Genomic DNA, 23,488 nt, shown 5'->3' with positions numbered 1-23,488 from the left:
CTCTTTGTGTGTGAGGCAAGGATAAAGTGAAGGTCTGCGTGGAGTAGGAGCGTTTAGTCAGACGCGGATGGGCTCTTCAAGTCCAGAACTAAGAATGGGTACACACGACAAGGCCATGGCAGAATTCCTGGACCAAGCAAAGTCAAAGTGGGATGCAATGCAAACTCTATTGGGATCTCTCTTTTAATATCTCAAAGCTGTCTGTGATTCTCCTGTCAGGGAAGGTGAGGAAAGAAGAGAAACTAAGTGAAGGATCAAACGGTCGATTGCCGGAGACGAACTGATGCGTAGAGTAAGAATCTCAAGCACAGAGAGTGAACTGGAAGACTCCAGTTGAGCCAGTGCGGCACTCGATCGGGTGTGAGCAGCCGGGCTTGGTGTTCATCGGTGGACATGTGTCGTTAACCGGGAGGTCCATGGCCCTGGGATCGTTGGCTGAGAGAGCATGGCCGGGCTGCCACTCATACGAGCATGGGTTCATACTTGGAGTGCAGAGGAGTGCAGAGCTGGCACCGTCGGTGACTGAATGGCAAGCAGACGGGTTAAGTAGACGGCCGTTGACGAGAACTTCGGCAAGGCGGACGACGTTGGTGAACGGGTTTCCATCGACGACGGAGAGGTCGGCAGACAGCCACTGGATGCTAGGGTCCTGATACCAGTAAGGCGTGTATTCCAACTGGTACACGTGGCCGCTCGTGAAGCCCGGGTCCTGTTCCTTCTGCAGCTTGATGGTGATGCCGTGGGCGTGGTCTGGAGCATCCGGAGCACCCTCGCCGTTGCCAAATGTAGGTGAGAATGCAGCGTCGTAGATACCGCCCTTGGCGGACACCTTGACCATCTGAGAGTCGAGAACACCGTTGCCACCTGCGTCCTTCTGGCGAGTTGTCTTAGCCCATATGTCGAAGTCGCACTTGTTGACGACGCGGCCAGACCATTCGGCGCACACAAGGCCCGTCAGAGCGACCAGAAGGAAGAAGTCTGTGCACCCGACAGATCAGTAGTATCTGTGGACCATAATGTGGGTAAGTATCTGAGGAACAGTACAAGTGACGTTGAGCTTCATGATGAAGGTAGGAACCAAGGCAGAAGAGTCTGACGGACGAAGTCTTGAGCGGGAGGAGTGGTAGAAGAGGTAGTGGAAGAGTCAGAGCGGCAGAGTGCATGGAATATCTAAGGGTTTATATAGGCACACTGGCATCGTCGGAGGGGGTCGGCCCGGTTGTTGGGACAACAGTTGGGTAGGGTGGAAGCTGACCAGCAGATTCAGAGGAAAATTTACATAGGTAAGGTGCATAGACCCTAGATATCGACACCTTGATGTCTTATGCGGAGCCTCGCTGCCTAAGCGTGTGTCCGCATCGTTCACTACTTGGGCTTCATCCTCTTGACCGTGACAACACTCCGCCTGAAGAATTCTCTCGATAACACTCACTCGCCATGCGGAAGACCACCTCTACAGTTCAGTCATTTATGGGTTGTGGAGGGACTAACTGTCTCTAGAGAGAGTCGATGACATTGAATGGTTACGCGCTCATACATGCAGCAAACAAGAACGAGACCTTAGAGGCACTCACGATCAAAATCACTTCTCTCTATCCCAGCGAACTACTGACTTTAGTGGTAGGCACATGATCGGCGTGTTTTATTCCAGCAGCGCCTTCCTCATCTTTCTGAATTGGCTGGCGTAGCACTTGTAACTACCCACCGCCTCATCTGATCTACACTGATAGTTGTGATCCCGAATATCTCGGACTTTATGGCCGGCTTCTGACGAGACCAAAAGTTCATCCAACTGATTTGTAGAGAAACAATGGCGCAGATTGGCGCTATTAGAGGATGTTAGTAGAGTAGCATCCGGACGAAGAGCCCGGTGCTCTCTTGCTGTAGAAGATTAATGGTAGGATTTCGTACTACAAGGGGTGATTGCAGTCGAAGGTTAGCGTAGATTCGGTTCTCGGGCGCCTGCTGAAGGTCGTGTTGGCAGTTGAAGCAATTGTCCGGACATGACTGTAGATTCCACGTCTAGACGATAACTTATAAGGCGAGTGTCGTTTCTCGCAAAAATTGCGAGAGATGATTTCTCCTGGGGGGGGCCACAACTACCCCCTGTTCCAGGGCCGTGCTATCTTGGTGCTAGTCTCCGCCACTGATGCATACCTGTAGATGGTTGGTATGGCTGCAGGGGGGCGGTCTTGCGAGAGTGGACTATATCGGCGTCTCAGGCACCATGAGCTCCCAACCCAATGATCAGCAAGCTGCGGTGACACTTAGCATGACGTGTCCGCGCGGAGGTCCCAGATTAGGGGTGGAGGCGGATCATCTCGTGGCGGTGCTGCACTCCCGATTTCTGCCCTGTCGCATGTGGTTTCGGTCGGACAGGAGTCCAGAGTCAGAATACAGTCAGCGAAGCATTGAAGGTATACCGATGCTGGTTCTGGCGGGGGCTAAGGGCGCTCTCCAATGGCCTCGTCTGGCCGGGTGGGCAAGCCAGAGGGCGCAAGGAGAGGGCTGGGAAGGCTGGTACGACGTCCGGAGCAAGATCCAGGAGCCGCGAGGATAGCAGTGGAAAATCCCGTCATCGAGCTGAAGGGTGAGGCGCAGCCGTGGGTAAGACGGCCACATACGGGCTGTCGCACAGGCATGAGCAGGCGCGAGCACGAGCAGCGACGAAGGCAGCGATTGAAGGCGGGCTCCAAACAGGGTTGCGTGCAGGAGCTGGCGCGATGGTGAAGCAATGCGGGGAGCAAGGAAGGCTGTGTGTGAGTGGAGCGGCTGCCGGATGACGAAGGTCGGGCATCGCGGGAACAGGCAGCGATTGGGCAGGCCAGGCCAGCGTGCAACATCATCCTCAGCGCCATCGCCAACCCATCAAGTCCAACGAATGCCCGCGAGAAGCTGCTGAGCCTGCTGCTCGACGGCCTGTCGCAAGCCTGCCCAGCCGCACTCCCCGACCGCGCCGCCCAAGCCCAGCGCCGCCGGCCACCGCGCGGCCGCCGCCCGAAGCCCGCACATCCCGCGGCCTCCCTACGCCTGCATTCCGCACCACCGCGAGCACTCGACCCTCCCTGAGCACCGCCAATCCGCTCCCGACGCCTCCGGCTGCGCCGCCTCCGCTCTTCCGCCATGGCCTTTCTCGGAGTCTACCGCGCCATCTACGATTATGCGCCGCAGGGCGAGGGCGAGCTGGAACTCAAGGATGGCGACCTGCTGTTCGTCCTGGAGAAGGACTCTGACGATGACTGGTGGAAGGCCAAGAAGAAGGCCGCCACCGACGACGAGGAGGAGCCCGAGGGCTTGATACCGAACAACTACGTCGAAGAGGTGAGTGCACCAGCGCGCCGAGGGGCTCGCGCGAATTGGCGACCTCACCACGCGCTGCCAGCCATTGTCAAGCCGGCCGTCGGCTGATGTCCAGGAAACTACAGGCCCAGCCCCTCGCAAAAGCAAAAGCTCTCTACGACTACACCCGCCAGACTGACGAGGAGCTGTCCTTCACCGAAGAGGCCGTCCTCGACGTCTACGACACCTCGGATCCCGACTGGACCTTGGTTGGCCTGAAGGGCGAGTTTGGCTTTGCCCCCGCAAATTACATTGATATTACAGAGACTCTCGAGGCCGAGGAGCAGGCCCCGCCGCCGCCTGCGCGCCCTCGCCTCCCCGACCCAGAGCCGGAAGAGGAAGAGCCGGCCGCGCCGACTCCTCCATCTCCCGCCGCTGCCACCGAGAGCCCCGCGGCTGCTCTCGCCGGTCTCATCCAACAGAAGACCGGCCAAGCGCAGGCCGCAGCCCCTCAGCGCACGGTTGTCTCCCCTCCCCCGGCCATTAGCCTGCCGCCGCGCCAGCCCCAGTACACCCCCGAGGAGTCCGAGGAGGAGCCTCCTGCTCCCAGATTACCCCAGAGACCCATCTCCCAGGTCTCCTCGCAGCCGTCGCCCATCCCTACCCCAACCTTCCCTAACCGCGAGTCGTCGAGCCGCTCCCCGCCCGGCGGTGTCATGCCTTCGCCGCCCTACAATCGAGCATCCCACCCCCGCGTTGAATGGGACGACGATGTCATCAAGAAGGATGTCAAGGTGCCGCAAGGCTATCACTTGTACAATATCCACGAAATGGTTTCGCATATGGGCAAGAGCAAGAAGATGCCAATGACACTGGGCATTAACATCCCTAAGGGCTTGATTATGATAGCTCCGGAAAAATCAAGGGATGGTCCTCAACGCGAGTGGACTGCTGATAAGATGCAGCATTATTCAATCGAGGGAAAGCACGTTTTCATGGACCTTGTCAGGCCAAGCAAGAGTGTAGACTTCCATGCCGGCGCGAAGGATACCGCCCAGGAGATTGTCGCCATGCTGGGAGAACTGGCTGGCGCGGCCAGGGGCGAGGGTCTACGCGAAGTCCTTGCTGCAGCCTCTGGCGGCACCGGCCAAAAGAAGGGCAAGATTCTTTACGAGTTCATGGCTCAGGGGGATGACGAAGTCACGGTTGCCGAGGGCGACGACGTTATCGTTCTTGACGATGCTAAGAGCGACGAGTGGTGGATGGTACGACGACTGAAAAACGGCAGGGAGGGTGTTGTACCCGCAAGTTACGTCGAGATCACCGGCTACATCGCATCGAAGGAAGACCCCGGGGTCCTTCAGGCCAGGTCGACCGTGGAGCAGAACCGGCTGGACGAGGAGCGCATGGCGAAGGAGGCGATGATGAAGAAAAAGAGAGAAAGCGAGATGCGGGCGGCAGAGGTAGGCCCTGGCTTGTCCTTGCCACAGCGTTCTAGCAGTTTGTTGCGTGGAGATAATGACGTTAAACGCTCGACACAGAGAAGCAAGCGCGATAGCTCGGCGTCCAGATCTTCAACCGCAAAACCGAGTGAGTATACCCCTAGTCACCAGCGGTCTCTTTCACAGGCCAGATACCAACGTTATAAACGTGCAGAGCCCGACCCCGGGAAGACTCGCACCTGGACCGACCGCACTGGGTCGTTCAAGGTCGAAGCCGAGTTCATTGGCTTGAAAGATGGCAAGATCCATCTCCACAAGCTCAATGGAGTTAAGATTGCGGTACCTGTCCCCAAGATGTCCGTCGAAGATCTAGAGTACGTTGAGAGGGCTACCGGCGTGTCCTTGGACGAAGACAAACCGCTCTCGGATATCAAGCGGAGAAACACGACAAAGGAGGGCCGCGAGAACCGGTCCTCCTCAGCCCCACGGGCGGGAATCACGATCGGTCTGCCGGAACCGACTTACGATTGGTTCCAGTTCTTCCTCGACTGTGGTGTTAACCCGCAGATTTGCGAGCGGTATGCACAGTCATTCGCGAAGGATCAGATGGGCGAGGAGAACCTGCCAGATATCTCGGAGAAGCTTCTCAGGACTCTTGGTCTGAAGGAGGGCGATATTCTGCGTGTGATGAAGTTCTTGGACAACAAATACGGCCGTACAGGTGAGAATCAGAAACGGGGCGACGATGCCGGAGACGACGAGGGTGCCAACGGGGGTCTTTTTGCAGGTCCAGGCGGAGCGCTCAAGAACAACACGCGGAAGGGCCGTCCGGCGCCAGCCGTGCAGACGAACGACGTCATCGACCCCGAGGCGCTCAAGGCGAAGACGGCGGACGATGTGAAGAAGGATGCGACAGGGGCTTCGTCTGGCGCCGGGGAGAAAACACCGGGTGGTTTCGACGACAACGCATGGGAGGTCAAGCCGTCGAAGCAGCCTGAGCAGCCAGCGACAAGCGAACCCGCTACCACCGCCGCGACCCCTGCGACAACCGCCCCCGCCCCTGCTCCTCCAACAGGTGCCATGGCCGAACTTTCGATCCTCACGCCTCCGCTAGAACCCACGCCTGCCCCGCCGCCAGCGACAACTGCTCCTGCTGCAGCCCCGGCCGCCGCGCCCGCTCAGGTTCCGCAGCCCACTGGTCCTCAAGGTGCCACTCCTGGTCTGTTCGAGCAGGTTGCAAACCTTCCTCAGGCACCTCCCAGGGCACGGCCGCAGGCACCGCAGCAAACAGGTGCGAACCCGCTCATTGCCCCTCCGCCGCAGCGTTCGTCGTCAGCGCCTCAAAACTACAACCAGTTTGGCCCTCCCCAGCCCATTCAGCCGCAAATGACTGGCATGCCTGCACCGCCGGGTCAGAGTCTACAAGAACTTCAAAACCAGCAGCGTATGCAGCAGTTCCAGCAGCAGCAGATGGCCATGCAGCACCAGCCCAACGGTTTCATGCAGCCTCAGCAGACTGGGTTCCCCGGCCAGTTCGGCCACCAGGGTCCTCTGATGCCGCAGCAGACAGGCTTCATGCAGCCCCAGCCTACAGGCTTCCAGGGCCAGTTCGGCCAGGGCCCTCAGATGGGCAACCAGTTCGGCTCGCCCTTCGCGGATCCCACCCCTCGTCCGAACTCTTTCGCACCCGGCATGCCGATGCAGCCTCAGCCCACCGGTTTCGGCCACCCCGGCGGCTTCCAGCCGCAACCCCTTCAACCGCAGGCCACCGGCGTCAATGCCTTCCTCCCAGCCGCTCTCACGCCCCAGCGTACTGGTGCCACTGGCACCTGGAACAACAATTCCAACTTCCAGGCCCCGCCCGTGCCACCGATCCCCCAGCAGCAGACTGCTGCACCTCTTGTCCCTCAGAAGACCGGCCCGCCACCGCCGGTCAGGTTCGGTGTCAGTCCTTCGGCGAAGAAATTGGCGGCTCAGCCTACCGGCAGAAGGGCGAACTTGAGTCAAGCTAGTAAGTTTGCCCCCTTGCTTTTGCTTTCATCTGATGCTAAATACTTGTTCGTAGCTCCCGACAATCCGTTCGGCTTCTAAGTATCTTACGACTATGGCTTGTTGACGTGGTCACAAGGGTGTCACAATACCGGTTGCGCGTGGTTGTGAAAAGTGTCAAGGTGAGTCTCTATGGTTAGTTGGGTAGAGCAAGCCTTGTTGGCGCGTGGAGAAGAGGGGGAGAACCTTTCAGTACTGATGCGGTTCTTGTGCTGGCTGGTGTTGTACATAAAGTAGCTTATTTTTCACTGTCTCATTCTTTTTTCCTTCGTTTCACACACTGTTGGTTATTCTCTCTCTCTCCTGGAAGACGGGGAAGGCAAGAAGGGCATGGGGAAGACAGGGGAAGGGGATCTATATGGAAACTCGGCGCTAATGTATAGCCTTGTGCGTTCGTTGTCATTTATTCTTTCGCTGTGACTTGCTTTAAAGCCCGTGGCCTTCGGTTGTTGATTATGTGTTGCTGTGTGCTTTATTTGTAGGCGATGGGAGGTTGTGTGTTTGCGTAGTCCTTGCGTAAGTCTTTCCCTTGGCTTTCGTCCATGGTTGGATTTCGTGATTGGCGCTGAACGAGAGCTGGATGAATGAGATAACGGCCGTAAGCGTAGCATGTGATGTTAAGTCTTCCCTTTTTTTAATCTGTATTTACTTGTGTATTAGCTTTGAGAATAGCTAGGAACTGGTAAATAGTATTCTTCAGGTATAATTGGCAACCTCCCGACGTCCGTTCGCTCGTGCTGTACTTCACGCGCACGAGCAACATCTGCTTCCTTTGGCCGACGTTATAATCTGAAATCAAGGGTGTTGCAATAACCCTGATGCCAGTTTTTAGTGTGTCGAATAAATCTTAAATGAAACCATGTGTAATTGGATATTTAACTATCTACGAGAATAAATTGCAATGGGTATCATGATCCCCTATACAAACGGCTGCGGTTCAACTTTTCAGATACAGCCCGTCATTACATCATACTCTTTCCGATTTCACTCTGCCAATCCTTTGCCCTCTCAAATCCGTTGGTGTGCGTGCTGTAGTCCATCATAGCCTGGTAAACCTCTTCCTGGCTGTTGACGACAAAGGGGCCGTACTGCACGACCTTTTGGTCCAGAGGCAGGCCGGCAACGAGGATGAAACGAGCCTCCTCGGGGGCGTCGGCGGCGACGGACACGACGATGCCGTCGCCCTGCTGCTCGAAGACGACGTTGTGGTACTGGCCGACGGGCGCCGACTCCTTCTCGATGATGTCGTCGGACAGTTGCTCAGCAGAGTCGACGGCGCCGTTCAGGAAGCGGGCGGTGCCGGACAAGGTGTAGGCGAAAGCGTTGAAGCCCTGGGGAAGGGCCTGGATGAGGCGGCCGCCGGGCTTGATGGTCACATCGAGAAGCCAGACGGGCGTGTAGGCGAGCTCCTTGACGCTGTCGACGCCGTGGCTCTGGCCGGAGATGACCTTGACGTGGACCTTGGCGTCATCGACGTCGACGGTAGGGATCTCGGCGGCGCGCAAGTCGCGGTAGCGTGGCTCGCAGGCCTTGAGCTTGGCGGGCAGGTCGACCCACAGCTGCAGGCCGACGTTGGGCGAGCCGTCTGGGTTCGCGACGGGCATCTCGGCGTGCATGATACCGCGGCCGGCCGTCATGAACTGCAGGTCGCCGCTATGGATGGTTCCCCGGTTTCCTGCGAAGTCTTCGTGGTCGACGCCGCCTTGCAGCAGGTAGGTAATGGTCTCCTGGCCTCTGTGGGGGTGGTCAGGAAAACCAGCGCCAGGGGCGATGCTAAAGTGGTCAAGCATCAGGAAGGGCGAGAAGTTGCGGAGCTTGGGCGTGCCGATGCTGCGGCGTACGCGGGCGCCGGCGCCTTCGGCTTGCTCGCGAGCGAGAAAGAAGTTGGCAATCTTGCGCGGCTGCATGTTGGTTTGGTTTTTGGTGAGGGCCGGGTCAGAGGGCGGCACGACGGGCAGGCCTGGAAAGGCAGTCGAGGTGGACATGTTGCTTGTTGTGCGCTGCTTAGCCAGGAGCTTGATGCGCTGGAAAAAGGCGTTCGTCGTGGACTTAATGGTGGCGGTGGCCGTCAGCTGGGCGTTGGATTCGAGCTGGTGATAATAGAGGGCGATTGCTGCGAGGCAGACGATGATGCTTGAGAGTACGAAGCGCATAGATGCAGGAGATGCGGGGGGGATTTATAGAGAGTGCTAGGGCGGGTGGAGAAGACAGTAGAAGGGTCGCCGGCTTCTAAGCAATAGCGCCGGGGTATTTGTGAGGAACGCCATGGCCTCTGCGTAATGCTTTGTGATTGATTAGCAGACCTGTGGCGGGAGAGCGTCGAGGAGCGGCCTTGGCACCGCTGGGGGCGCTGACAAAATCATTGGAAATCAACTGCTCCACCAATCAGCATCTGCCGGAAACAAAGCGCCACATCGGATCGGATTAAGCACCCGACTACACTCCAAAGCTTGCTGGATGAAAACACTTCTCTCGGTGCATCTGCAAACGCGACAAGGGAGAAAGAAGCGAGCGAATACAAGGCTAAAAATGGAACATCCGGCAGTGGAAGTCCCAGATCTCATTTGATTCGACAACAGCCATATTTCCCAGTATCCCATGTCGAGCTTCTCCTCCATCCCAGCATTTTCAACGTTGATGTTCATGCCAGTCAGCCCCTCTTTTGCGCCAAACCAGACCCCTTTCCCGCATGTCAGTACTCTTACAGATAGCTCTGCATGTCTTGAGGCGATTCCAGTAAAATCCATGCCGAACCATGCGACTCAGGAACGAAGCATGGGTTGGGACCAATGCTCTTGCCGCATTTCCATTTCAAATAGTGAGACGACAGATCAAATGCCCTTCCAGAAATTCTCCCGGCGCTGCGTGTATCTGTCTAGCGCCATCCCGCTCAACGACCAACGCAGGTCTCGACCGTCCCAAAAAGCGAGCTCGACACGCCTCACTGTCTGCTTACTGCCCTTCAGCAGGCTTGGTTCGGTCCGCATCGCGTAGTTCCTAAACTTTTGCTTGGCCTCGGAACTATGTGACACGCTGCTTCCGCTTCTGTATTCGAACTCTTGGAGAAGGAAGTCGATGAAGGCATTCGTTCGTGCATCTATGGTCATGCTTGCCGCACTGTTGCATCTGATCCTGGCCATGAATTCTGCGCTGCTGTCTTCAGTGCTGGGAGGAGGATGCACCGCTCGTTCTTCGTTAGATGTCTCGGGCTGCGTAGCTTTGTGTGATTTCCGCATGCTGTACTCCGAGTCCAGGCTTACTCCATCCTCATCGGCGATTCGTGTGCTCGCCTGATACACATCATAAGTCGTCTGCGGCTCCAGCCCCCGTTGGCTGTACTTACTAGAAGGCGCGTAAGCGTCGAATTCATCTTCTTGAGCTCCTCTTCCGTCCGTTTTTTCAGCATGCCGAATTCGCGTTTTCTCTCGTCGTTTTCCTCTCTGAGCGTCTCGTTCGCTTTCCGAAGTCTGCTGATCTCCTCTGCGCTAGCTCGACTGGCCTTCTCAAGGGCTGTTTTGTTGGCCTTGCTCTCTCTTTCGAGTTCTTTTAGCTCCACCTTCCTCGCTTCTTTCTCCCTTCTAAGCTCTTCGATCTTCATGGTACTCTCCTCATTCTTTTTCGTCAGCTCCTCCAGCGCAACGCTGTCCGATTCTCGCTCCAAATTCATAACCTCGTTTTCTCTCTCGAGGCGGCGCACGTGCTCCTTCATCTCGTTCAACTCTTGCGTTCTTTTTCTTTCCGTCGCTGCCATTGCCGTCTCTAGCCCTTTGAGGGCATCGTACATTTCGAGCACGACGTCGTTGTCGGCGCAGACGGCGCGTTCAAACCATGTCGCGCTCACCGAGGGCGATTGCTGCTGTCGCGGTGGGGTTTGCGTCGGGTGGTACTGTCTGCTGGATGGCAACGACGGCTCGCTGCTGTACTCCATTTCAAGCGACGGGAAGAAGAGATTTGAAGCCTCGTCTGTCGATAAGGCTGCTGGTTGACGTGCCACAATTGGGAGCGACTTTTCGAGTAAGGTTGGAGTGGAGGTTATTGGTCGGTCTCTGCGCGTGGCAGGTGCGGGTGGTGTTTTTGCGGGAAACAGCGACTTCCGCCGCGGGAACACGCATGATGCAACCGTTTGCTTGAGCAACAATCAGCTGTCCTACTTTCGCTGGCTCTGACATGCTTGCCCACCAGCAGCCATTGCTTTGAAACAGGGCCACGGCTCTGATTCAAGTCGTAGCCCAAACCACCCAGCAGCTAGCACCTACTGGCATTACTCCGCGATAAATGGGATAGGCAATCTGCTGCGTAACAGGTTCACCGGTATTCCATTTATGAATTTTGTCTGCAGATACTATATCTTTTTGTTTTCCTTTAGCTACTGTTCAGCTATATATGCCTTCGTTTAAGTCCATTCACAAAAGCTGTTCCGCTTCTTCACCGTTGCCATCTGTCCATGAAAGCCACTCCACTCCTTCCCTGTCATATGTGCAAACTGCTCCGCTTCTTCGCCGTTGTTAAAGACTATTTGCTTCACTTGGTTTTTTTTTTCTCTCCTCCAATATTTCCATCTTATCCGACTCTTTAGCCTTACGCTTCGCAACCATCTTGGTTGCGTTGACCGAATCGTCATTGCCAGGGGAACTCTCAAGGGTCGCGATGATGGCGTCAATCTCTTCATATTCAAGCTTGTGGGGATCAGCAAGATGCTTCTTGAGTTGAAATGCCTTTTTCCAGCTCACGGTACTGCTACATTTTGCGTTGATTGGACAGACTTGACGAATCCATTTGGGTTTCTTGGGACGAAAAAACCGTGGTAATGGCAGTGATGGTAGTCAAAAAGCGGTTCGGGTGTAAACAAACGCATCCTCTGCTTCTGCGGCTACCTTGGAGTGGCAGCTGCGGACATCTGTATGCGGTGGCTCTGATCCTGTGCTTCAAGTTAGCGCCTAGCTATGTGCTCTCTAACCAAGATATGTTTCAACTCTCCATAGAGATTTAGCACGAAAATCCCCGATGCATCACCACACGAAGCATGGCTTCACTGCCATTACGGTGTTTGTTATTCAACTCTATTGGTTGGCATCTTGGCCTGATTCCTTATTCTATCCGTCTCTGTGAGAAATCTTATCTTTACGCGTTCCTGATCATGTCTTTAGTAGCCCATCCTACAACTCCTTTACGCTCTCGCCTTTCGCAAATTCTCCCTTCGCCCACCCTTCGACCTCGCCTTCACCAACCGCGACCCAGGCGCTCAACGGATCCGCCCAGATCTCCCACCTCTCAAACCTGCCCTCCTCGTCCCAGCCGCCCAGCACATACACAAACTGTTCGTCCCACTTCCTCCCGGTCTTCACGCTTTCGAACGTGCCCTTACCCACCACCGTCACCGTTCCCTTCAGCCCATGGTTCGGGTTCTCGCTGTTCCCGCTTCCATGCCAAAGCAGGCCACCGGCAACCTTCTTCACCGGCTCCCACAGATGGTGGTGCTTCTCGGTGGCATGGCCAGTCGCGCACAGCACCCTCCCGCCGGCCACGGCGTCGGCCTCCAGGTCCACCACGAACCCTTCGACGCCAGGAAAGCTGTGTTCATCCAGGTGCATCTTCAGCGTCTGCCCGAGCGTCTCGAAGTACTTCTCGCAGCCCTCGACGCCGACAAACGGCTTGCCGAGGAAAGGAAGACGCGTGGACGCGGCCCAGTGGGGACCGTGCTCCAAGATGGTGGGTTTGGCGCCGTGCGAGGCAGAAGGGTCGACGAAGAATTGGGAGAGCAGCTCGCGCGGTGCTGGCGGCGCGTGTAGGGCTTTGCAGAAGGCGTGGGCGCGGTCGCGGAGAAGATTGTTGCGGTCGGCGTTCGTTGATGGCATGGTTGCTTTTCTTTTCTTTCTGCCGGGTCTTTGCGGACGATTGGAGATGGCTCAGAACAGTAGGAATTGTAGGAATTCGGAGAATGAGTGTTGTGCGCCAGTCCGGGGTAGAATCGCACTTTTTGTTATCTTCTGTTTCTCTTCTGAGAAAGGAAGGATGGCGTGAGTATCTTCGCTGTCGATCGCCGACGTCAATCGTGTCTCGGAAAGTGTGCGGGATTCGTGCGGGCTTTTTTCTGCCTTGGATGTTGGCTAGCCTTCCTTCTTGACTCGTTTGCTTCGGCTAATTAATCCCCAGGGCGGCGGGAAGGAGAGAGATGGATTGTGTGAGTGAGTGTGTATGAAGACGACCGCGCTAACCCAAAGGTGAAAGGCCAATGGGCAGGTTTGTATGTTGGAGGGCGCAAGTGTCACTCGCAGCGATAAGCTCCCCCGTCCGCCTATATAGTGAACCGGGCAATCGCGTCAAAGGAGCGACCGGTCGGACTCCCGAGGGAAACGGCATTGACACATCGACACCCCTATGACGTCAACTGACATGATGCCCCGAGCTGGCCGGAAAACTGACTAATGCACAGATACACAAGCGACACGAGGTGCGGAAGTGGGGGAATCTGCATGCATGCATGCGGTGTCGCTTTGGCGGTGAGAGACCCCTTTCCCCTCTCCTTAGATCAATTGGAGATGAGATTTGGTTACATAAAGAAGACGACGCTCAAGTGCATTACGGATGGAAATAACAAGAGGAAAATCGCACGCTTCAAAGAATAGCTTGTCCATGTTTCAAATGCCGACCCCAACACCAGGCTGCGTAACCGATCCCATGTATATCGGAGCCCAAATCAACAGTCTGACGGTTCCCTCCTATGCACACTAGTACCTCCGCCACGGCAAGTCGTATTCCGCGGCCGCCTTTACCAGCCTCGCCAGGCTCTTCTCCATAGCCTTCCTGCCCTCCAGCGTCTGCCACACCTGATGCGGCGCCTTGTTGACGACCGTCCAATCGACAAGGTTGTCGGTCAGATGCGTCAAATCCCTCTGCTTCCGCTCCCACTCGCTGTTCTTCCTCGTCTCAATGCCTGAGCTGACAACTACCACGGGTGTGTTGCGCTCCTGAATCGCACGGCTGCTGACGAGCTCATTCTTGGTGAGCGAGTCCGCTACAAGATTCTCCTGCAGCTGCGCCTTGATGAATTTCCCCCCTTGGTATGCATTTCTTCCGTATACGCGGTCTTCTCGAGTTCTCCCGTTGAAGATAGCACCGCCGAGGCGTTCGATGCCGAGCGGCGAGATGACGCCCCAGCCCCAGAGCAAGAAGCCACGGCCAGGTGAGGACAGCCTGTGTAGCAGGTCCTCGTGCATGGGGTCGATCATCATGATGCCGACGACGTCCCGTAGATGCCGCGACGAGAAGATGCGGCTGGTGATGCTGCCGATACCGGCGGAAACGAGGATCCATGGGCCTTCCTCCCCTGCGCGAGCGAGAGCCTCCGAGAGCGCATCGGCAGACATGCCGGCCGAATGCGGAGATGGTGCGTTGTCTGACCAACCATAGCCAGGCCTGTCCCAGTAGCAGTAGCGGCTGATGGTCTTGTTCTGCACAGCGTTGTAGACCCAATGTTCGAAGTCATACTCGGACGGCTGCTCTCCAGCCTCGAGGATGACGGTAGGTTCCTTCCTTCCCTCGGCGTACGTGACGTTGCCAACGCAGGCGAGGTGGACCGCGTACTTGTCGCCGTCGACTAGATATTTCTCACCGTCCATTGACAGTGTTGCATCGCGGGAACGGATGGCTAGAGTCCCCGTCATCAGAATGGTGATGGCCACGAAGATGACCAAAATGGTGGTCGATAGAAATACGGCGATCCACTCCCTCAGCGTCCTCCGCGTCTCAGGGCGGCCAGTCAAGCGCTCCTCCTCTTCGGCCTTGCCCCAGGCCACAATGCGGTCCGCAATCACACACCATGCGGCAATGACGACTGCCCACACAACCGAGGCAATGCCGACCCAGCCTTCTTCAAGCCGTATCTGAGGAACGGCTAGTATTATTATCATGTCAATGACGAGTATGCCCGCAACCAGACCGGCGCATACGCGCATGGCACGCGAGGGTGCGGAGAAGAAGAGGAGGGCCACAAGGAGGTTTCCGGCAGTTAGGGTGGTGAAGGAGAAGTCGAAGAATCCAGAGCCGCGCGAATGCATGCCGGGCGGCGAGACGAAGATGGAGACCAGCAGCAGCACCCACCACAGGAAGGTGATTATGAAGAATAGGACAGTGAAGTAGCGCGTGAGTCGCACACTCCAAAGATTGTAGGGCGAGACCTGGGCCAATTCAGCAGGAGCTCTACAGCACTGTTAGATGCGATACGTACGGCAGGGTCATCGGGATCCAGGTAGCCGTCGGAATTCGGCGGAGGAGGGTGGTGGTGGTGCAAGAGTCTTGTGCGCTCGTCAGGCTCGCGCTCCTCGTAGGACCTTCTACGAGGACCGTCGTCGCTCCGGCGCGGGGCTCCAGAATCGGAGCCGTTCGCGTCGTCGTCCTTGTTAGAGCCCCAAAGAGAAACCATTCTCGCGACGGGGGTCGGGCGAGGGCTGGAAGTGTCGATGGTCGCCTTCGAATGTTCGTCGAGGATACAGCGACTTCGAGGCAGGGAGAGGAGGTTGGGTGGTTACGGTCTGGACGGGATGGCGATATGATTGAATGGAGGATCGGAGCAAGGAAGGGCTGGACCGGGCACGACGTCATTTTGGCGTGCTAGACGTGCAGCTCTACACTCGATGCGGCTGTCCACATTTTCGTTTGGCTGCACGTCACCCTGTCAACTGGCCCGCAATGCTTGCTAGCTAGCGGATGGTTTGCGCTTGTTGCCGCTGGCGCCGCTTCCCATTCGTGGTGGCAGCTTCAGCGACATGGTTGCGCGTCCGATGCAGCTCTCAGCGGCCGATCGCATATGGGCTCGTGAGCTCTGACCCATGCGTCGATCTGCGTGCATCAAATCACCCGCCAAGCGCCTCACCAATAAAAAACCCCGCCACCTATCGTCCTCCAGATTTCCAGGCTTTGAAGATTAAGCGAAATCGAGACTGCATCCCACACCCTTCTGCTGCCGTCGGCCATATTGCTTGGCGCCATAACACTGCGAGATCACGGGAGTGTGAATGGACTTGTTGTCGCCTTCAATTCGCTGCGTATTAACCCAACCATACATGTCGCCTAGGCCCGGAATCATCGAAAAAAACACCGGGTTTGAGATAGGATACTGTGGACAAGGGTAAAAAAAATATATTAAGGGCTCTGAATATCTGACTACCCGCCCTATTGGTCTGTCGCTAGAGATGAAACTGAAGCCTGTAAATGAAATATACTTTTCCAAACAAACAATAACAGAAGACCACCAAGAAAAGTGTAATCGCCAAATCTATGACCAATAAGGGGCCCTGAAGTAAGGAGTTTGTTTGCAAAACTGGCAGAGGGTCAGACGAGAGCGACCTGATGGGTGCGCTTATCCATCTGGTGGGGGTGTCGAATATGGTACAATGGGTATCTTTCCCGGAGCAACGGCAAAATGAACGGAGGGCTTGATAGGGGACTTGAACCTAGTCCCGGAAATTCGTGTCAAACTTCAGTCCCAAGAGCTGTTAAGACAGAATAAGGAAATGTAGTGGCCGACGGCAATTATTTTAGTGACGATGGTCGTTGTCATCGCCGTGGTTGTGAGGAGAGGCGTCCCGCGTGCCCTCTGTGGACTTGGGAGGGCAACACTGGGTGCTGTCACCGCACGCATCCCCACACGCGAGCAAGCACGTCTCGGGCTCGCTTCGGAGACTTCCAGTCTTGCTCAACTTCTTGTTAAGCGAGCTGTTCCTGAAGCCTGGGTCGCCATCGCAAGAGCTGTTGTCGCTACGGTCTGAGGCGTTGTGGTTGTGTCCTTCATTGAGGCAGAATTCAGGCTGAATTGTAGAGGAGTGGATGCCGTACGCATGGAGGCATTTGCGAATTGCACGCGCAAGCTCCATGTAGCGCGCAGACCCCTTACCCTGGAAATCATAATCAACCTGCACATGCAGAGAGGCAACCAGCTTGGTGTCACTGAGCTGCCACACATGGAGATGGTGGCAGCTGATGATACCAGGGAGGTCGAGAATGTCGCTCTCGATGTCTTCGACATTGATGCTGGTCGGTGCAGCCTGGAGCAAGATACGAGAAGCAGCCTTGCAGAGCGGAATGGCCGAGCAGAGGATGATCACAGTGATGATCAAAGAAATGAGAGGATCGGAGTAGAAACGCCACGAGAAGTCCGTAAGCCAGATGATGAGAGCGGAAGCGATCACACCAATGTTTCCGAGAGCATCACCCATCACATGGAGGAATACTCCGCGCATGTTGAGATCTCCGTGAGAGTGACCATGGCCATGGCCACCGCTCTGGCCGGTTTCCTTGGGCTGGTTGTGTTTGTGGCCTCCGTGCAAGTCTTGCGAGTGACCGTGCGAGTGGCTAGGCTTGCGCCTAGCCGAGCTCTTGCCGTTACTCTTTTGCAAGAGTGGGGAGTTTTCGGTGGGCGCGGCGTCCTCCGCAGCGCCATTCTCATTCCCATCACTATCCGAGGACTCCTCGGAATCCACAGCATCCAGGCGCGCGGCATTGATAATCTCATTCCTGAAAGAAGCTGGGTGAACAGGCAGGTCGCCAAATCCACCATAACCACCCCTCGACCTCGACCGGCTGTGACGGCGAACCTGGCGGCTCATGCTGGATGAAGGCCGAGCAGTGGCCTCGCTCGAATTGTCTCCAAAATCGCCCGAAGTCTTGGACGCCGGCTTCATTCCTTGGCTGGACGGCCAGTTTCCGATCCTGCTCTCAGGCAAAACGTCTGCAACATTGCCTCGCTCGTCTGCAATAGCACCGATGGTATGATCGGCATGGCTGTGTCCCTCCTCGGCTGCACCAAGCTCGTCGTGGCCGTGGGAATGGTCGTGTCCGCCGTGGCTGTGGCCGTGATCGTGGAAAAGGAATAGGCCGAGGATGTTGGAAGCCAGACCAAAGCATCCGACAATTAGAACAAGTTTGGGGTTTCCGACTTCCTGCGGCTCGACAAAACGCTGGATGGCCTCGAGGAAAATGGACAAACACAGGGCGACGAGGAAAACGCCGTTGATCAGCGCACCCAGGGTCTCGGCTCGTTGGAACTGCGGCGCGGTTAGCGCGTGTTCTAATTTCCCTTGTTCGCACGGAACTTACGCCGTAGGTAAACAGTCGCGAGTGGTTCGTTGCATTGGCGGCTCGCACAGCCCAGAGACCGACGCAAAGGGAAAGGACGTCATTGAGCTGGATTGACGTCAGTAGAGGCAGGCATGTCTGAGCTCGGGGTGACAAACCATGTGGAAGGAGTCGGCCACCAGCGCCAGCGAGTGGACGGCATAGCCTACGACGGGTTAATAAGACGTAGTCGGGGCGACAGCGCACTACATACCGACGACCAGCTCGAGTAAGAAGAAAGCGCTATCAATCGCCAGCAGAATGAGGATACGGGTAGTTTTGGAGAGACCCATGCCGAATGACGACACGCGTCGGTGGCGTGTTGCGGACGGGAAGTCGGCGGCAAGAGTCTGCAGCGGCGGGCTGCGCAGTGGTGTCGATGCGTGCGACTGCGGGCGCGGAGGTTGCGGAAGGAAGATGGTTGGAATGAGAGGAGTGGAGGGCCGTCAGACTTTGGGCGGGCATTGTATTAATGGCTATCGATACCGTAGGCGAAACTGACCATTGCGCTGGGGCCACTGCGGCGCGCTGGGGCGCCCGCAAAGCGCGGATTCCACTTTTGCACGTGCTAGATGGGAACGCAGGCAAGAGCAGCACCACACAGCAGCGCCAATAACGCACCCTGCGCTTCAGCTCACACTGACGCGTCTCAGCCAAAGCCAATTTTAGGCATCGATCCGATCTGTTCAGCACACGGCACCGCAAGGACCAAGGGGTAAGGGAGGGAACTCCGAACTCCGGTACACTCGAAAGCCTGACCGCGAAACGCCACTTCACAGCACCGCGCGTTGAATTTGCCTGGCTAGGGCGAAATTGGTGTAGCAGTAGCATCTTTCTGCTACGTGGTTTCTTCCGATCAACATTCAAGTTGCCGAAGCGTAGTCGGATCTGCGAGCGAGATCGGGTCCGGAAACGGGAGGAAATGCATTCCAGAACGGGCATCGAGTCAGAAGTGACACGTCAATGTACCTACAGAAATAATTTGTTCTGATGCGACCCAGGACGTCTCACAAGGTTGGTGATCTTGTAGCTGCAGGTAGCCGCAATAAACGAACTCCGCAACTGCAACATCTACGGAGTTCCGAACAGGTGCCGACGAGCGTGTATAAGCTGCTGACAGCCGCGGAATTTTCTGGATAACCCCACTGAAGGCGAATCTAGAAAGCCCCCAAGACTCGGGCCACGGAATCTCGTAATGCTTAGCAAGACCATGCACTGTCTAGCACAGCTTTCAGCTTCAAACACTGATGACGGCATGCAATTTCGCAGGGTCTTACAAGGAAACATTGCGATCGAGTAACGTGGACACAACTTGATGGCAACCAGCGCAACTAGAAGTAGCAGTTGATGGACCCAAGTTCGGCGATTGTGCGCCTGCCTAAGACGGCAAGAGAATGTGATGCCCCGGCCCCGCGCTTCTTCTTAGCCCCCGCTCCGCCTTCAGCCCTGCCAAACGTCATTCGACCTCAACACCACCGCCTCGCTGCGCATCCTCCGCACCACTCAACCGCGACCGCACGCCGCAACGCGCCGACCATGCGACCATGTCTTTCACTGTCCCTGACAGAGTCCTTTGGCTCGGCATAGGTGCAGGCATCTACGCCCTCGTCCGCGCCGTCAGCTACGGCCTGCACGACGTCTACAACCTGACCGAAGTTGCGCCCGCGCCTGACTCGCCGCGCGCTGTCGCACAAGGCACCGAAGATGGTACGTCCCCCAGTCCTCTGCATCTGCATCACCGTTGCGCTAACTCTGCAAGACATTCCGCTGCCGAGCCTGCAGGTCCTCGCGACCCAGCATCCCAACCTCGAGATCCGCAAGGCTGCAACCTCGATCGTGACGACGCGCGTTCTCAACGATCCTTCCACCATCCGCCGCATCCTCGCTGACTACAAGAAGCCTGACGGGGCGCCCGACCAGCGCGCTGCCCGCAACGCAATCCAGCTGATCCGCTCCACTAACGGCGTCGACCTTGAGGATTGGGACGAGGAGCACAATGAAGATGACGCTGCCGCTGCGTTCGAAGTGGGCTTCGATGCCACTGGGCGCGGCGGTGGTCGCTCGCGCTCGACTGCCGACATGCGGCGCGAAATGGCAAACCGCTACTGGGCCGTGGAGCACGTTGAAGGCGACGATTGGGACGATGCGTCTGACGACAATAGTCATGCCGCAGACGTGACGTCTGATGACGGGAATGACGACCAGGATTTGACGATTACCGGGCATGTCGTCACCGAGAATAATGACTCTGAAGCACAACCTTCAAGACGTGGCGGCGAATTCGACGCCTTTGTCGAGGCTGACGTATCCGCACTATTTGAAGACCTCGGTCGTCCGGACTCATCTCCCGATGGCGTTGAAGCTGCCTATGGAACCACGGCTGCTGCCCCCAACAGCGTCCTCCATGAGGACGGCGACACCGCACCTATCTGGGACCGTCACCGTCTTTCGGAGAGTCGACGTGCTCATGGACTCAGGGAACGGCGTCGTGGTGACACCAGCCACGTGGTAGAGGACGTGCCGAGACCTCACGGCAGGAGACACCTCCGAACTCGGAGCAGTAGAGAGAATGAGGAAGAAGTGGCTCGGCGGCGCGTCAGACGCGAAGCTGTTGTCGTTAATGACGGAGACAGGCCGATCAGCCAGGATGACATTATTCAAAGACCGCTGCAGCGGCGGTCTTACTAGCATTTCAAGCGAAAGCAGTGGTTTATAGCATGGCTATGCATTGGGTAGGCGTTCTCTTGGGGTTGGGTGGCTGGGACAGCCAACCATGACATTAGCGAGTATGACTGAGATAACATCACTATGAGTGGGGGAGAACTTTATCAATTTACCGGTCCCTAGGGGATTACTCGATTGGGAGCTCCTTACACGCTATAAAATGCACTGTACCAAATACGAAACCTTGCACACTCCAGATGCCGGCGCGGAAATGCATCGAAGCAGTCGAAGAAGCCCATTTGTTAGTGAGATGAATTCCAGTCGAGAGACAACCTGGACCTTCTTCCCCGAGAAGAACGAAATCTCTGCAAGTCCTCCAGCAGTCTGAGAGCGCTTTGTCTGTGCACGAACGAACAAGTTCTGCCAAACCGTATCGCCCTGCCCAAATCGGCGCCTTTTTCAAGAAGAATCCGCGCAGTCTCCTCGTGCCCACAGTAGGCTGCTCTAAATAATGGCGTTGGATTCCCAGGCCCAGCGACGTCGATTTTTGCACCACTGTCGACAAGCAGCCGGGCTATCTCCGCATGCCCTCTGTGGGCGGCTTTTGAAAGAGCAGTGTTGCCAGATTGGTTTTGCACCTCAAGCGACACTCCACGATTTATGAGAGCCCTGACTACGTCTGTGTTGTTCTCATAGGCCGCCAACATGAGTGGATTGGTATCCTGGGCGTTTTTCGTCTCTGCCTCACAGCCCCTCTCGATAAGCAACTTGGCGGCTTCGGTTCTCTCATGTTCTATTGCAAACATCAAAGCCGATTGTCGATTGGAATCTCTCAAGTTGATATTGGCTCCCGCATCCAGAAGAGTCTGCACAGCCGTGATCCTTCCCTGCTCGGAAGCGATCATGAGCAGTGTCTTCCCAGAAATTGTATGGTTGATGCCGTTTCTCCGGGTCTTGAGTATCTCAACAACCTCAGAGTAGCCCTTGCTTGCGGCACTGAGGAGTGCCGTGTCTCCCGTTGGATCCGTAGCTTCGACTGAAGCGCCTCTTTCCACCAGTAACGCGACCATGCCCTTGTGTCCGTTGCGAGCAGCACCATGGAGCAGCGTGCATCCCTGTGAGTCGCGAGTGTCTACTTGTGCCCCAAGGTCCAGTAGCAAGCGAGCCGTGCTTATTCTTTCTTTGGAGACGACCATTTGAAGCGGTCTATTGCCTTTATCATCCACAGATAGTTCTAGGTCTGCCCCCTTTTCGACGAGAAACCGAACAAAGTCTGCAGGGCCATCCGTGCATGCCCGTCCAAGTGGTGTAACACCGGCTCCATCTTTTATGTTGAGAGATCCAGGATCTCGATTGACGAGCAGACGCGTGATGGAGTGGTAGTCTTGCCTCGTCTTCATTGCCCTTTGCAAAGGCGTGTATCCAAAAGAATCCGTAGCCCTGCTTGGTATCTGCGGCTGCGCAAGGAGAATCTTCACTATCTCCTCGGAGCTGAATTCGGCAGCGTAATGCAATGGCGTTTGTTTTGTCGTGTTTTCGGCACGATGCAAATCTGTTTGAGTTTTCTTGAGAAGAAGCCGGACAATCGATTCGCACCCGGCCCTCACAGCAAAATGAAGCGGGCTCCGTCCACTCTTGTCGTAATGATTCTTGGAGCCCGAGCAGTCCAAGATCGCTTCTAATGCTTCCAGATTTTCCCAGTGGGCGGCCCAACAAGCCATGGTCTTGCCGTAATTGTCAAACTTGCGCGGATCTGCGCCGGCAGAAATCAACGGTGCAATCATTTGCCCACTATTGATTTGAACCGCACGCTCGAATGGAGAGAATCCTTCGCCATCATAGATGTTTGGATCTACACCTTCCTGGCATAATAAAGCCACAATCTTTTCTTCTCCCAAGATAACCGCCTCATGGAGGGGAGTCACGCCACTGCTGTCTTTGGCATTGACGTCTATTGCTTGCGTCAGAAGATATTGCAGAGCTTCGCAATTACGTTGCCGGATTGCTGCATGTAGCGTGCTGCGCCCAGTACTGCTGTCCCTATGGGTCAGATCCACTCCGCGATTCACCATCATCTCCAGGGCCTCGAGGTTCCGCCCAGATGCATAGTAGAGTGAGCTGCGGGGCCATGCTCCACCAGGTTTATATGGATCTACTCCAAAGTCTAGGAGTAGCTCTACTGACCGGTTCCGTTCCTTGAAGATTGCGTAAGCAAGCTCTCCTGTCATGTCCGGAATCAGGCTATTGCTTCGACAGTGGGACAGGAAGATTTCGACCATTTCGACGTAGTCCAGCTCCACGGCAATACCGAGCGCTGTCATTTTGAATCCATTAAAGATGCAACTTTTGAAGCTCAAATTATCTGTAATTTTGAGCAGGTGCTGAAAGATGTCGAGATTCCTTTTGCACACAGCCTCGCATAGGGCCTCTCCATTTTCGCGCGATTCGCCCACACGCACGTCTTTGCTTGCAAGGTACCTAATGGTATGTTCCCGATGGCACTCTCTGCACGCGAATTGGGCTCCTTGATCAATAATTCCACCGGCCAGCATTGAAGCAATTGGGCGCTTGTTTTTGTCTGCCTCCATCATGAGGACAATCATGTCGAGGATGCTCTTGTGCGTGGGTTTCAGGGCCTTTTCCTCGAGTAAACCAACCCAGGACTCCACGGCAGACCTGTTATCTGCATACCAATCCGAAGTGGTTCCGTGCTCGCGTAGGTACTGGAGTACGTCATCAACCGGTCGATTGTAGAGCGCAGAGAACAACTCTAGGAAAACGCAACCAAGACTGAAGATGTCAGAAGCCCTATTACGAGGCTGTTGGAAAAGGTCAGTGCGGAATGTTAAGAGTACAGATCGATTGTCTTACATCTTCGTCTAGGACTTCTGGAGGCGCGTATCGTTTCGTATACGCATACGCTACTTTGCCATCTGTAACAC

General features: G+C 56.0%; 8 protein-coding genes across 8 annotated transcripts; 2 read left to right on the top strand and 6 right to left on the bottom strand.

Moving 5' to 3' along the window:
• Positions 1-301: 301 nt before the first annotated feature.
• LTHEOB_10866 (BYS1 domain protein) lies at positions 302-1,063 on the bottom strand (the record flags this gene model as incomplete). Its single annotated transcript, XM_035507558.1, has 2 exons — positions 302-978; positions 1,045-1,063. 2 exons carry the CDS (start codon positions 1,061-1,063, stop codon positions 302-304), a joined length of 696 nt encoding a protein of 231 aa, XP_035367000.1.
• A 2,060-nt stretch (positions 1,064-3,123) lies between these two features.
• Positions 3,124-6,812, top strand: LTHEOB_10865 (Cytoskeleton assembly control protein sla1; the record flags this gene model as incomplete). The annotated part of the gene is made up of 5 exons (XM_035507557.1): positions 3,124-3,321; positions 3,426-4,742; positions 4,821-4,869; positions 4,936-6,732; positions 6,787-6,812. The coding sequence occupies 5 exons, from the start codon at positions 3,124-3,126 to the stop codon at positions 6,810-6,812; spliced, it is 3,387 nt and encodes a 1,128-aa protein (XP_035366999.1).
• Positions 6,813-7,732: 920 nt separating this feature from the next.
• On the bottom strand, positions 7,733-8,923 carry LTHEOB_10864 (Pirin; the record flags this gene model as incomplete). The annotated part of the gene is made up of 1 exon (XM_035507556.1): positions 7,733-8,923. One exon carries the CDS (start codon positions 8,921-8,923, stop codon positions 7,733-7,735), a length of 1,191 nt encoding a protein of 396 aa, XP_035366998.1.
• Positions 8,924-9,601: 678 nt separating this feature from the next.
• On the bottom strand, positions 9,602-10,698 carry LTHEOB_10863 (Myb-like protein x-like; the record flags this gene model as incomplete). The annotated part of the gene is made up of 2 exons (XM_035507555.1): positions 9,602-10,060; positions 10,114-10,698. 2 exons carry the CDS (start codon positions 10,696-10,698, stop codon positions 9,602-9,604), a joined length of 1,044 nt encoding a protein of 347 aa, XP_035366997.1.
• A 1,228-nt stretch (positions 10,699-11,926) lies between these two features.
• Positions 11,927-12,625, bottom strand: LTHEOB_10862 (Transcription elongation factor s-ii protein; the record flags this gene model as incomplete). Its single annotated transcript, XM_035507554.1, has 1 exon — positions 11,927-12,625. One exon carries the CDS (start codon positions 12,623-12,625, stop codon positions 11,927-11,929), a length of 699 nt encoding a protein of 232 aa, XP_035366996.1.
• Positions 12,626-13,498: 873 nt separating this feature from the next.
• On the bottom strand, positions 13,499-15,192 carry LTHEOB_10861 (Mitochondrial integral membrane protein; the record flags this gene model as incomplete). Its single annotated transcript, XM_035507553.1, has 2 exons — positions 13,499-14,947; positions 14,998-15,192. The coding sequence occupies 2 exons, from the start codon at positions 15,190-15,192 to the stop codon at positions 13,499-13,501; spliced, it is 1,644 nt and encodes a 547-aa protein (XP_035366995.1).
• Positions 15,193-16,306: 1,114 nt separating this feature from the next.
• Positions 16,307-18,175, bottom strand: LTHEOB_10860 (Zinc cadmium resistance protein; the record flags this gene model as incomplete). The annotated part of the gene is made up of 4 exons (XM_035507552.1): positions 16,307-17,812; positions 17,865-17,951; positions 18,002-18,048; positions 18,097-18,175. 4 exons carry the CDS (start codon positions 18,173-18,175, stop codon positions 16,307-16,309), a joined length of 1,719 nt encoding a protein of 572 aa, XP_035366994.1.
• Positions 18,176-19,426: 1,251 nt separating this feature from the next.
• LTHEOB_10859 (Cytoskeleton-associated protein) lies at positions 19,427-20,570 on the top strand (the record flags this gene model as incomplete). Its single annotated transcript, XM_035507550.1, has 2 exons — positions 19,427-19,589; positions 19,642-20,570. The coding sequence occupies 2 exons, from the start codon at positions 19,427-19,429 to the stop codon at positions 20,568-20,570; spliced, it is 1,092 nt and encodes a 363-aa protein (XP_035366993.1).
• Positions 20,571-23,488: the final 2,918 nt, after the last annotated feature.

The sequence above is a fragment of the Lasiodiplodia theobromae genome (genome assembly GCF_012971845.1).
Source record: "Lasiodiplodia theobromae strain AM2As chromosome Unknown scaffold_42, whole genome shotgun sequence".
Taxonomy (NCBI): Eukaryota; Fungi; Ascomycota; class Dothideomycetes; order Botryosphaeriales; family Botryosphaeriaceae; genus Lasiodiplodia; species Lasiodiplodia theobromae.
Note: the sequence above shows the minus strand (reverse complement) of the source record. Positions and strands in the feature narration are given on the sequence as shown.